This window comes from Sus scrofa, chromosome 14, assembly GCF_054392235.1.
Source record: "Sus scrofa isolate SSC_HxYL_T2T_F1_AM1 chromosome 14, Sscrofa_HxYL_maternal_Yorkshire_Landrace_v2.0, whole genome shotgun sequence".
NCBI lineage: Eukaryota > Metazoa > Chordata > Mammalia > Artiodactyla > Suidae > Sus > Sus scrofa.
This window is the reverse complement of record NC_139396.1, coordinates 120,824,539-120,838,074: the sequence shown is the minus strand read 5'-3', so window position 1 is coordinate 120,838,074 and position 13,536 is coordinate 120,824,539. Positions and strand designations below refer to the sequence as shown.

Here is a 13,536-nt window from a genome sequence, read left to right as displayed (position 1 = left end):
ATGAAATGTTAGATGTGGAATTGTTTTGAAAGCATGAAATGCTCTCGGCAGATAAAAGGTCATGCTAGCCAAGCAGAGCATTTTTACTTTTGCAGAATTAGAGCTAAGTGAGAAGAATATTTGCCTTTGGATTTTATAATTGGGATAATTTATTGAAATTATGAATACAAGTAAGTGTTGAGTTCTTAGAAGTCCAATGATGGTGAGTCTGGCTCAGAAGTCAAACAGGTTTGGTCTCTAAATCCTGACCCTGTCTCCTTTTGAGTTGTGCAGCGTTGCCTCTGCTCTACGGTGGCAGACTTAGCAAGTCAAAGTGAGACTTATGTGAGGGATAGCTCCTCATTGCAGAACAGAGAGGAACCCCTTAATAATTATTGGTTGTAGCAGTGTTAGTGTTACTATTAAAAGGATGACTCGTGTTTTCATTATTGGTTAATTTTTTCACTGTAGTTAGGAAGCCTTGGCACCACAGAGCTTTTATAACTAGGAACACAACTGTTTGGTTTTTAAATTTATTTAAAGACTTTCTCAGTATATATGCCATCTCCCTCCAGGCAGACTCAAAGTGTAATGTAGTGAATGTATTCTAATGTATTAAAGCCTAATGCGAACTTAGCCATTTGGAGAGGAAATTGAACCAAGTTCATCAAAGTAAATGATCTGCCTTCCTAAGACCTGTAGGTCTCTGCAACAAGGCTAAATTTGGCTGTAATTTTCTGGAAACATCACCAGAGGAAATACTGAATGACCCAGGTCTTAGTTTTCAGCCAAGAGAAAGTATACACATTTGGGGACTTCGGTGTCGGGGGTGTGGTTGGTAGAAAGACGTGTTATTTTCCTGCTGTTGAATTCGAACAAATGTCAGGTAATTGATCTCAGAGATTAAATCTGAGAAGCATCTGAACAGGAGAATTTTTCTAAAATAATCTCTTTAATGATCAATTTTAAAATCAAGCCATTGCAGTAATTGAAATGACAGTGCATAACGCATGGTGATGATGTGAGCTACTGAGTTTCAAAGGACTAGACAGATCATCATTGCACCCAATCTATGCCCTGCAGGCAAGTTCAGTCTGGGTGATGAAGAACTTAATGGATGTTCATGGTGTGACCATGTTGACCTTGTTGGAAGCACAGCAGACTCTGAGTTCTCAATTGTTTATGTGTTTTGAAAGATTTAAAAAAAAAAAAGCTTTGAAATGTCGAATTGCAATTGGATGTATAAATACATGCCAAATGTTTTCTTCCCAGTCATTACTCTGTTTTTGTTTTGCAGTTTAGATCTCTAACTTCACAAAAAGAGTTAATTCATAATAGGTGCTTACATTCTGGAATGTAGTATGTATGGCCTTATTCTGACGGAAAGCACTTTTCAGTAGTTCTGTGAAACCCCACAGTTCTACTTCTGTGATGTGAAAGAGGAGCTTCTAGGACAAGAGTTTGATCTGGGCTCTTTTGGAGATGCTCTATTTTGAGTTAGGCTCACTAGGGTGAAGTAACTGTAGAAGGCCTCTCTGGAGCACTGAATGACTGCAGTAGTTGAATGGGAGACCTTAATATTGATTTTTTTTTTTTTTGGAAGTTGATGAATACCTCCAAAGAGCAATAATTTTCTTTTTCCTCAATTAACTTAAGTCTGTTCCATTTGTAAACATCTAACCAGTGATTTCAAGCACTACTTAGCATCGTTTCTAGTGAATGAGAATAAGGAGAGAGCATTAGTTAAAAAGATGGCTTAAGTAATATATTAGCAAACAAATATTTTATGAGTTAACTGTCTTCTCCTGACCCAAATCATTGTTTCTCTTTAGAGCTATAAAATTTAAATTTCATTTACTCATCTGGGAGTTCCTGTCACGGCTTAGCAGTAAGGAACCTGACTAGTATCCATGAGGATGTGGGTTCGATCCCTAGCCTTGCCCAGTGGATTAAGGATCTGGCCTTGCTGTGAGCTCTGGTGTAGATCACAGACACAGCTTGGATCTGGCATTACTGTGGCTGCGGCAGAGGCTGACAACTGCAGCTCTGATTCAACACTGGCCTGGAACTTCCATATGCTGTGAGTGTAGCCCTAAAAAAAAAAAAAAAAAAAAAAAAGGCAAAAAAATGAAAAATTAAAATAAATTTTATTTACTCATCTGTTTTAGAATCATAGGAAAAAAGTCTTAACTGGAAATTCTTTACAATGCATGTAACTGACCGAAGATATCACTGACCACCTAAGAACTGTGTTGCTATCATATATTTTGGCCCAGTGATTCCCATGTTTTGTATCATATGCTGATTATAGGTGTGAATGCTTCATATAGTTTTGATTTCTTCATGACTTTTGCTTTTGCCACAAGATTGGGATAGCTAGAGTTGGTTGATGTGAAAATGTAGTCTGAAACTTGGTGAAAACTGATTTTCAGTTTTGTGGAAATCTAAATTGGCCAATAGCCTTGCAGGATTAAATTTTATCTTTAAAAAAATGTGGGCTGGTTGGTATTTTTTAGCTTCAGGCAGCTTTATACCTACAGGGTTCATTCAGGAAAGCTGTTAGGCTAGAAATAGGATCCACTGTTTGGGCAGAATCTTAACAGTTGGGGCAGTGAGAGGATTACTCCAGGAGTTTTTCCTCCTTCTAGATGATTCATTCAATACTTTGCAGTGGATGGATGGAGTTATCTTGCCAAAATTACTCCTGGAATTAGAAACTATAAGGGCCTCTGTAATTACTGTATCTGAGGAAAAGAGGCATATATGAATGTGGTTTGGACTGCTGAGTTGCCACCTTCGGATACTATATTGTAGGTCAAGGATCTTGAAAGTGCATTTACTGCTTCTCCTGACATTTGACCCAAAGACTGACCGTTGAGACCTAAAAAATTGATTATAGACATTTTATACAACATTTGCAAATTGCTCTGATTTTAATGCTTAGTATGATTGAATAATTTTGACTATTTTTGAAAGTGCCTAGGAGTTCCCGTCGTGGCGCAGTGGTTAATGAATCCGACTAGGAACCATGAGGTTGCGGATTCGGTCCCTGCCCTTGCTCAGTGGGTTAAGGATCCGGCGTTGCCGCGAGCTGTGGTGTAGGTTGCAGACTCGGCTTGGATCCCGCGTTGCTATGGCTCTGGCGTAGGCCGGTGGCTATAGCTCCGATTGGACCCCTAGCCTGGGAACCTCCATATGCCGAGGGAGCGGCCCAAGAAATAGCAAAAAGACAAAAAAAAAAAAAAAAAAAAGAAAGAAAGTGCCTAGAAATCTTTGTCAAATGAAGGGATCAGACATTAATTCTCACTGTTCTGGCCATGTCTGCTTTGGGCATATATACTATTGCCTGGTATATGTTTGTAGCAAATTCTTCTAAAGAGAAGCTGTGATCAGAGACTGAATAATGTTTAGGTCTCTGGAGACAGCTGGAAATTGGAGATGAGACCTCATTCCCTTATAATATGTAAAAGTTAAGCTTGAGAGTCAGTGATTTGAAGTTCAAGTAAACACAGGAGTTACAAGAGAGTGGTTCCCAAGAGTTTCAGTTGTAGGAACTCCTTATTAACATGATAGTAAGTTATGCTTTTGGTATCTTTTTATTGCTGAAAAACACAACAGAAAACCTCCATGAACTCAGTAACATTTTAAAGTACATTTATATTCTTTATTCCATGTGCCAGATATATTACCTAAAAATCATACCTCTTCTTATGATCATCACTTCACATATTCCTAAGGATTGAGAATATAATAAAACTCTACCCCAGCCTTCAAGGCCCTATGAGACCTGATTTCCTGCTTCCCTTTGCAATCTCATTCTCCTTTCCCTTTTCTTCTAACTCATTCTATGCTTCAGCCACACAGGTCTCCTTTCCTGAGCATTAAAAGATCAAGTTCTTCTAACTTGTGGACTATTATATTTGGTTTTTTCTTTTACCCAGAATACTCCTCCCCATGTTGCATGGCTGGATCTTATCATGACATCCTCAACTCAGAGAAGCCTTCTTAAGCACTTGGTCTGAAACAGTCTTCCCCACTTTTTAAAATAATGCTAGTGCTACGTAGATAGTGCTAGCCTACTACATGATGGCCACAATGTAGAATACCCTGTTATTAATGTTGAGAAGATGAATGAGGCTTCGTTTGTTAACAGTAAATAATACTGTCTCCCTTGTTAGAGACATAGGCATGTATTTCCCTATGCTCACCCCAGAATTGCTCATTTTCATCTAAGATTGTGTATAAAGACAGTTTCTATCAAATAGTCTTTGGGTCTATTCAGAAACCTTCTCTGAAGTAAGTAAATGGGAAAGTGGACTTTCCAATTCATTTTCTTACAATTAAAATTTTGGAAGGAATGTTGCTAATCCTGGCATAAAGTTATCTGGGGATATTACACCACCTAATGAAATTTTTAAGAAAGGAAAGCATCTTCATGTTGGTTTTCTCATTTATACATTAAGGCTCACTAAATTCTTAGGCTATTAGAAAAATAATCTCTATCCCATGTGCTAGAGCCTACTTATAGAGGCTCATATAAGACCTGCTTATTTTCAGGAATTTTGCAAGTAGTTGACTTTGCATTTGTTGCTTGAAATTGGCTATGGTGGGAGTATTTATACCATGGAAACTGGCAAACACTAAAAACCAGGGCTCCTTTTTTTTTTTTTTTTTTTTTTTTCCTCCCTGGAGATCCAGTTTGACAGCATGTTATTATATAGAACCAATATTCCAGCGGCTGACAATTTGATGATGACAAATCAATAGGGCCAGCTCAAAATTACCAAGTTACTTTTATGGTTGTTTAGATTAAAAAGTCACAAATTTGGGGCATGAAAGAAAATGTTTTTTATTTTGTTTTTTAAGAATATTTACTCATAGAAGCAGGCAGAAAGGATTTTAAGAAATCAGGATCTTTGTATTTACTTCTTACACCATTCAGGTCAGGCTGCTGAATTCTTGCAAAATGTTGTTATAATGTGTATTCTGGGTTAGGGCAGATAGCCACCTCTGGAACTTGTGATAGCAGCTTTCCTCAGCTTCCATACTGATAACACAGCTCAAAAAATCTCATATGCAGCATCGTTTGTTAGTTACAGTGAGTGTCTTAGAATGTTTCTTTGGGGAAAGAAAGATTCAAAGAAGAACTAGGTGGAAGCTCTGATTGATTATGATTTACAATGTTGGAGCAGGTGGAAACTGATGAGAGTTTCCCTGAGATTTTGAGCCTTTGATGGGAAAGGACTTCATGGAAAATTACATGAAGAGGCAGGGTTTTATGTATTACTCACTGACAAGAACATCTTTGAGTTACACTATGCTTTGAGGGCAGAGATGGATTATTCGTGAGGTTTCTGAGGCTGTTACCATTATTGGACAATACCTTTATGCAGGGCTAAATGATAAGATGTAGCTCCTGCATTTCTGTCCGTTTTACAGTAACTTAACAGCATGTACGAAGGCCTCCAGTTTGTTTCTTCAGGGACCTGAGAGGGAATGTCCTTCAATTAAAATGAAATTTGAGAAGCAAGAACATCCTGAAATTCCTGCCCCCTACCCTCCAGTTTGCGATAAGCACTTGGAAAATTTGGATAATTCTAAGGGATTGTGTAAGGCTGCGTTGCGTCATCTTTTCTGATGTCTTTATAAAACAGGTTAATTGTACTGTTTATAAGAAGAGAGAAGGTGGCTTTCTATAATCAGTTTTGGACTTGGCTAATTATTTCCTTGAAAGAGGGCTTTATTTTTAATCCTGCAGCATTTCTAGGACTTAGATTTTTAATGGAGTACTATTATTATTTCCCAAAGGATAAGATACTGTCTGTAGCTAAACAAGTTGGGATTCTGGGATTGATAATATCTAGTCTTTATTATATTAAAAAATATGAACTCATTGATGGCCTCACTCTCTGAGGCAATGAAAATAAAGGAATTTTTAGGAAAGAGAATATTATGCACTTTGACTAAAATTAATTTTTTAAAGAATGAATAAGTCCTATCATCTGGAAAAGTCATCCTAGAACTGGAGATCTCAAGAGTCACCATGAAGTTGCTACTGGTATTCTTGAGGTCAAGAATGGTGAAGATAATTAAGAAAAGAAATCTCGTTAAAATTATAGATGGGAACAGAGTTTTGCATCTTGTGTTGAATACCCAAGGGAAATAGCTCTGTCTCAGGAGAAATTAAGTTTTAGCAAGCTGAAATTTTTTTAAAAAATTAAGAAGAACATACAGCTATGTCATCCTGTTAACCAAAAGTAGAAGTTTCACAAACAGGAATTTTTAAATAGAGTTCTGAAGGTGTTAACCACCTGCCATCTATTAACCTGCCATTTATTAGGTGAAAATTCCTGCCATTAGTATTTTGCCACAGCCCATATGAAAGAGAATCTGTTGAAAAGGGCAGTATTGAATATACCAATAACAGTCAACCAATATTAAGTAAATATTATTTGAGTGATCAATTGTTATTTTTATTTTTCCTCTTAGTGCAGTTACTTTTCATAAAATGCTTTTCAAATTAAATACTTTTCCACAAAAAAGCATGCCCATTCTAGAACACTGTATAGAGAAAAGTAGAAAAAAATGTAATTCCGTCACCAAAGACAACTGATGCCAACATTCTGTTTGCATCCTTCTGATTGTGTTCCACGTCATATCTGTATGCCCTCTTATGACTCTCCGTGTTACCGTAAACTACAACTACATTTTCACTCACCATTTACTGAATGTAACATTGTGTTTGTACTAGTTTTCGCATATTTTTCCCAGCTTTATGGAGAAATAATTAACATACATCACTGTAATGTCATTGTATCAGAACTTAAGCTATGCCTGGAGGTCAGCTTGAAGAAGACACAGAGAGGGCTCATGCTGTAGCAAGCAAGAGCCCTGAGCAAACTCAAGGTCTGTCTTTTATTAGGCTTGCGATCAAAAAGCATGGGGGCAGAGACAATAGATAAAATTTACAAGGACCACACAAGCCTGGGGGGATTATGATTAACAGAGTCTGTTCTAACAATCATCAGATCTTATCTCAGGAAGGCATACATTAACCTTTACAGTAGGCCTGTTTGTTCCCCTCACAGGGCCCATAAGCCTCAACTACCTAAAGTTCTCTACTAGCGTAACCTTTTTAGCTTTCCTATGTATCATGTAGTAATGTTAACTGTATGTTATTACAATTATCTTAACTGTATAGTCATTATTTTGTACCTTTCATCACTAGCACTTACCTTACAGCTGGAAGTTTGTACCTTTTGCCCACCTTCCCAAATTCCCTCTTTTCTCAGACACAACCTCTGGTAACCTCAAACCTGATCTCTTTTTTTAATGAATTTAAAAAAAAATTCGATTCCAAATAAAATGAGATCACATAATATTTGTCTTCAGTTTATTTCATTTAACATAATGCCTTCAAAATTTATCCACATTATGGCAAATGGTAGGATTTTCTCATTTTTATGGCTGAGTAATATTCCATTATGTATTTGTATCTACATCTATGTCTATCTGTATATTACATACACAGCACAACTTCTTTATCCATTCATCCATCAGTGGACCTTAGGTTGTTTTCATGTCTTGACTATTGTAAATAATTCTGCTATGAGCCTGGAGATAACATATTTTTCCAGTTAGTATTTTCTTTTCCTTTGGATATTTTTGCAGAAATGGAATTGCTGGTTCATATGGTAGTTCTATTTTTAATTTTGGGGAGAATGACCATACTGTTTTTCATAGTGGCTGCACAAGTTTACCTTGCTACCAACAGTGCACAAGGGGTCCCTTTTCTCTGCAAGAGCATTTGTTACCTCTTGTCTATTTGGTGATGGCCATTCTAGCAGGCATAGGATAATATCTATTATGGTTTTAATTTGCATTTCTGTAATGATTAGAGATGTTGAGCATCTTTTCATGTACCCGTTGGCTGCTAGTAATTTTTAAAATACCTTTTTACATGTTAAAAAGTGGAAATTTAGAAAAGTAAGACAACCTGTTCAGGGTTTAATGTGTGACAGGATTAGGATTGAGACCCAGATATATCTAACTTGAAAGCCTATTTTATTTATGTTTCATACACACATACTTTCTTATTCTAAAAACAATTCTGGAGTTCCTATCATGGCTCAGTGGTTAACGAATCCAACTAGGAACCATGAGGTTGTAGGTTCGATCCCTAGCCTTGCTCAGTGGGTTAAGGATCTGGCATTGCCATGACCTGTGGTGTAGGTTGCAGACACAGCTCAGATTCCGTGTTGCTGTGGCTCTGGTGTAGGCCGGCGGCTACAGCTCTGAATAGACCCCTAGCCTGGGAACCTCCATGTGCCATGGGAGCGGCCTAAGAAATGGCAAAAAGACAAAAATAAATAAATAAATAAATAAATACAATTCTGTATCCTGCTTTTTCACTTAAAAGTATTGTAAGAATTTTTCCCATGCCATTAATGTTCTTTATAAACAACTTAGTTACATTGTAACAGTCCATCCTGTTTTTCATATTGATAAATTTTATGTTGTTTTCATTTTTTTTTTTTTTCTTTTTTGGCCACCCCCACAGCATGTGGAAATTCCCAGACCAGAGATCGAATCCAAGCCAGAGCTGAGACTTAGCAGCCTTGGCCACAGCTGCAGCAATGCTGGATCCTCAACCCACTGAGCCAGGCTGGGGATCCAACCAGCCCCTCTATAGAGACAAGCTGGATCATTAACCCATAGCACCACAATGGGAACTCCATATTGTTTTCATTTTTTATGTATACCTTTTTACCACTTAAAACCAAATCATTACAAAACTTACTGTTAGATCAGTTGGACTGAGTTCTAGAACAGAAGACAGGCAGAATCAGGAAGTGTTAGTGCTCTAGTCAGTTTTCACCAGTGTCAGTCATTTTCCTGAAAGCACTTGTTAAGCAAATTTGGACAAAGAACAGCTTATAGTCAGATGCTTTTCAAATTAAGGCTTTAATATAAAATTCCAGGAGTTCCTGTTGCGGCTTAGCAGAAACGAATCTGAATCTGACTGGTAGACATGAGGATGTGGGTTTGATCCCTGGCCTCACTCAATGGGTTAAAGATCTGGCTTTGCTGTGAGCTGTGGTGTAGGTCATAGACGCGGCTCGGATCTGGCACTGCTGTGGCTGTGGTATAGGCCAGTGGCTACAGCTCAGATTGGACCACTAGCCTGGGAACCTCCATATGCTGCAGGTGTGGCCCTAAAAAAAATAAAATAAAATTCCAAATGTGTTCCTTGCCCTCTACATTGCTAAGGTCTCCGCTTTTGTCTTATCCAGTTTCTGACTTCTTTGACAGTTCTCTGATTGTGTAACACCTGACAAAATATTTCTCAGTTTCTCTTTACTTTGATTTTTGTTTCCTTAGGCAGTCATTTGGAACTTCTTATCCCCGAGAATCAAATGATCACCATCTTTCAACTTCTGCAAAAGTTTTTCTGTTAACCACTGAATCCCAATTATAGAATTTATGAATATTTTTCCCGCTGACTAAATTCCACGTCTAAACTGTGTTGTGTTTAAAACATCTTGTTCGGTAGAGTTTTATCTGCCTGGTTACCTCAACTTGAGCTGCTTAAAGAAATAAATATCCTCTAAAGAAGTATGAGGTATGGTTATAGAACTGTCACATTTTTACCAGTTGTTACAAACAACTAATTAGGAATCCTATCCTTAAATATTTTTAAAATCCAAGCTATTTCTTGAGCACCCATGTTGTAACAGGCATACAGCAGAGAAAAAACTAAAAATGATTTCTGCCCTCATGGAGCATAAAGTCTAGTGGAAGTGGCACACAAAAAAATAAGTGAATGAGTTATGTTTTACTGTAATTATGTATAGTACAATACATCCTGAGTTTCTTTTATAATGTACAAACACAGTAATAACTGTTTATTCTATAAAATTTTGTTGTATTTTGTTCCTATTTATTCTTTAACTAAGTTGCAAGATTGAATTTAAAAAGTTTGTCCATTAGTTTGCCCCCAATCTTGGTGTTGAAAACCAACCTAAAACAAAATGGAATTGTGTGATTTTGCTTGTTTCTTGGTCCCAAATTCATTAAATGATACTTTACTTAAAAGAACATTTCTCAGTGTCTTTCCTGCTGCTATGGGATGACTTTATCCTCAGGTCTGTCAGGAAACGATTGGCTTCCTAACAAGAAAATGCCTTTGTAGCGTGCTTGAACGCTGTCGGGCTCTGTTCAACCTCACAAAGTATGAATGAAAGTGCTTGTCGGCTATGCCAGTAAATCTTCCCTCTCTTACCATAGGTCCAAGGATCTTATAAAGGAAGCTATCCTTGACAATGACTTTATGAAGAACTTGGAGCTGTCACAGATCCAAGAGATTGTGGATTGTATGTACCCAGTGGAGTACGGCAAAGACAGTTGCATCATTAAAGAAGGCGATGTGGGGTCCCTGGTGTATGTCATGGAAGGTATGCTCTGTAACCTTGTTCCTCTGACATTCAAATATTCTTTTCATCTTATCAGCCTGCGCACAGATGGCAATGCATTACATGGGATGGTACCATTTCTCTCTTTCTCTCTCTCTCTCTCTCTCTCTCTCTTTTTTTGGTTGAGAAACTGAAAAGAGATAGAACACTGCGTGGCTTGATAATTGTTTGACGTGTTTAAAGTTATTAATGTGAGAACCTAGTATTTTTTCAGACATGGGGAAAGAATGATAATGTGAAAGAAAGAAATGCTATTTATTGCACTGACTGTGACCACACACTGTCAGATCATTGAGCAAGCTCACAAAGCTTCAATGGAAGCTCAAGTCTATGGGAAGTATTTTTGGTCAGATAATCAAAGTGTCTTCAACTCTACTTTTACTTCTCAGTATATGACGAGGTTTCCTGCTATGATGCTTCTAAAAAAAGAGAATGTTTTCAGTGTCTTATGTGTGTCTGATAGAGGCAGATTGTAAAGGCTGGATGCTATACTGGGTGCCTGAGTAGTAAGAGCAATAGCTTGCTTCATAAATCTTTCACAAAGATAGAAACTGCTTTGAAAAACAAAACAAAACAAAACAAAAAAACTAAGACTTGTCCTATGTAAATATGTTTTATGCTTAAGTAAATTTTCATAATGTGTGTTTCTCACTTGAAATTTATAATGGCATGTTCTGCTTTTGTGGGAAGGAATAAGCCCGAATTAATGACTGAATCAGATGAGAAAAGGGAGTTCAGAAATGTCTGTAATATAAGAAAGCTGACATAGAAAAACTACTATTGATTTATTTGGTGGCAATTAGTGTTTTACCCAAAGCCATCACAGCAGTTTCCCATAACTGTCAAGTTTATAAGTCATTGAGACAAGAGGTATATTGGGGAAAGTCAATTAATTTCTCTGAGTTTCATCCAGTTTATGAAAAAAAAAAAAAGATATAATTTCTTTCTGGAAGTGGTTCCCAGCTGGTGATGATTCTGTCCCCCAAGGACATTGGGCAATGTCTGGAGACATTTGGTTGTCAAAATATGGTGGGGTTGGGGAAGGCCACTGGTGTCTAGTAGGAAATGACCAGGGGTACCATGTAGCAGGGCAGTTGCCCACAGCAAAGAATCCACCATCCTTCGTGCTGATGGTGAAAAACCATCTTTCTACCTTATTTACAGGATTGTTATGAGGTTAATATGGAATAAGTTGTGTGGATATTTAATGTAAAGTGTAAAACATTGTAAAATGACAATCAGTATTATTTTGATTAAATAATGGACCGTATATAAGAAATGTTTTTCTACATTTGTTATTCACCAGGTAGTCTTTTTTTTTTTCTGACATATATCAGGCATTTGATAGTTAAGTAATAATTGCTATCATTTTTATTTCTTTATAGTTTTCAGCTTTTGCATCAATGTTATAAAGTTTTTCTCCAGGCCAAAAGGAAATAAATGTTCAGTTAGGCTTTCTTCTGACAAAGACAAAATGTAATAAACAAAAACACAAATAATATTCATTTATCAGAGAATTACAGGGATTATAGAGCAAGTATATGTGTGGGCAGTGAGCAGAAATGAGAAAAAAGGAAGAAATATTTAGAGGCTAAGTGGGGACTATAAATACAGAAGCAAATTTTAAGAACTATTAACAATGAGAAACCAAGTTTAAAGTATTTTTAAGATTATAATATATCAATAATTACATATTATTTATCAGATGTTTCATTGGCAAGTGTGTTTTTAAGAACACAGAGCTATTGTAGAAATCGAGGTATATGTTACTTCAGTGATTTTCAAATGCTCATTACTGATATCCCATTCAAGAAACGAGTATTTTGAAAACCTCTATGTTCAGTTTTCTTTTACCTTGAATGTCTATTAAAGAAATAGATTTCCAAACAACCTTGTAAATTTTTTCTCAACAGATTGTATTTATTCATGCCATTCCTGTTTTCTAAGATGAACTGTAAGTTCACTAGCTATATTAGAAGAAGCCTGGAAATCATAGTTAATATTTATTGATTTTTAAAAATAGTGCCCAACGTATAGAACATGGTTTTTCTCAACATTTTGCATGTATAAAATTTATTTAGTTCTCAAAACAATCCTGTGAGGTAAGGGCTAGCATTTATTATCCCCACTTATATGAGAGGACTGAGGGTAACTAGTTTATAGTGAGTTAGGATTGAACCCAGGTAATCTGTATTCAAAGCTCAAGCTTTTAACTATGAGGCTGTATATTAGTGTGGGTTCTTCAGAGAAAAAAAGAGTCAGTAGGATGTGTGTGTGTGTGTGTGTGTGTGTGTGTGTGTGTGTGTGTGTGTGTGTGAGTATCTGAGTATCGAGAGAGGTTTATTTTAAGGAATTTGCTTCCACAGCTACGGAAACTGGCAAGTCCCAAATTTGTAAGGTAAGGCCAGCAGGCTGGAAATTCAGAGAAAAGTCAGTGTCACAATTTAAGTCTGAAGGCCATTTGCTGGCAGAATTTCCCATTCCTCAAGGGAGCTCTGTCTTTTTTCTGTTAAGGCCTTCAGCTGATCGGAGGAGGTCTACCAATGTTAAGAAGGTAATCTGCTTTACTCAAAGTCTACTGATTTAAATGTTCATCCCTTCTAAAAAATACCTTCACAGAAACACTCAGTGTAGTGTTTGGCCTAATATCTGGGTATCATGGGCTTGCAAGTTGACATATAAACATTAACCATTGTAGGTCCATTCCTTGTCAACTTGGCGCCTGTACACATCTCCTTAAATCATACTCAGCCTCCAAGTAAAGACAATAACAAGGTCCTACTTCTGCCTAACATGATACAGTGATCCTATGTACAGTGAAAACAAACTAACTCATTTCCAAGAAATGGATGCAAAGTTCTTAGGTGGTATTTACTCTTCTCCTTGATACCCCGTAAATTAAATACAATAATGTAAAGTTAGCAATACTTAAATACAGTGATATAAAGTCAGTACCTCTTATGTTGCATGACATGGGGATGTGAGAGAGAAGAAAAAGATTTTATGAACACACACAGTCACTCATATATACACACAAGCATATTTATAACAAAATAAAGAATTATCCACTGGAGGCTTCCTTGGG

At 36.9% G+C, this 13,536-nt stretch overlaps 1 protein-coding gene across 3 annotated transcripts in view; it reads left to right on the top strand.

Annotated features, from left to right (window-relative positions):
- Positions 1-13,536, top strand: part of PRKG1 (protein kinase cGMP-dependent 1) — a 1,234,647-nt gene that overhangs the window by 154,819 nt on the left and 1,066,292 nt on the right. For all 3 annotated transcript variants that reach the window (XR_014825752.1, XM_021072187.2, NM_001044574.2), the window contains 1 exon segment: positions 10,267-10,433. Coding sequence is in view for 2 of the 3 variants with exons in the window: in XM_021072187.2 (XP_020927846.1) it covers positions 10,267-10,433 (167 nt within the window). In the remaining variant the exon portion in view is untranslated.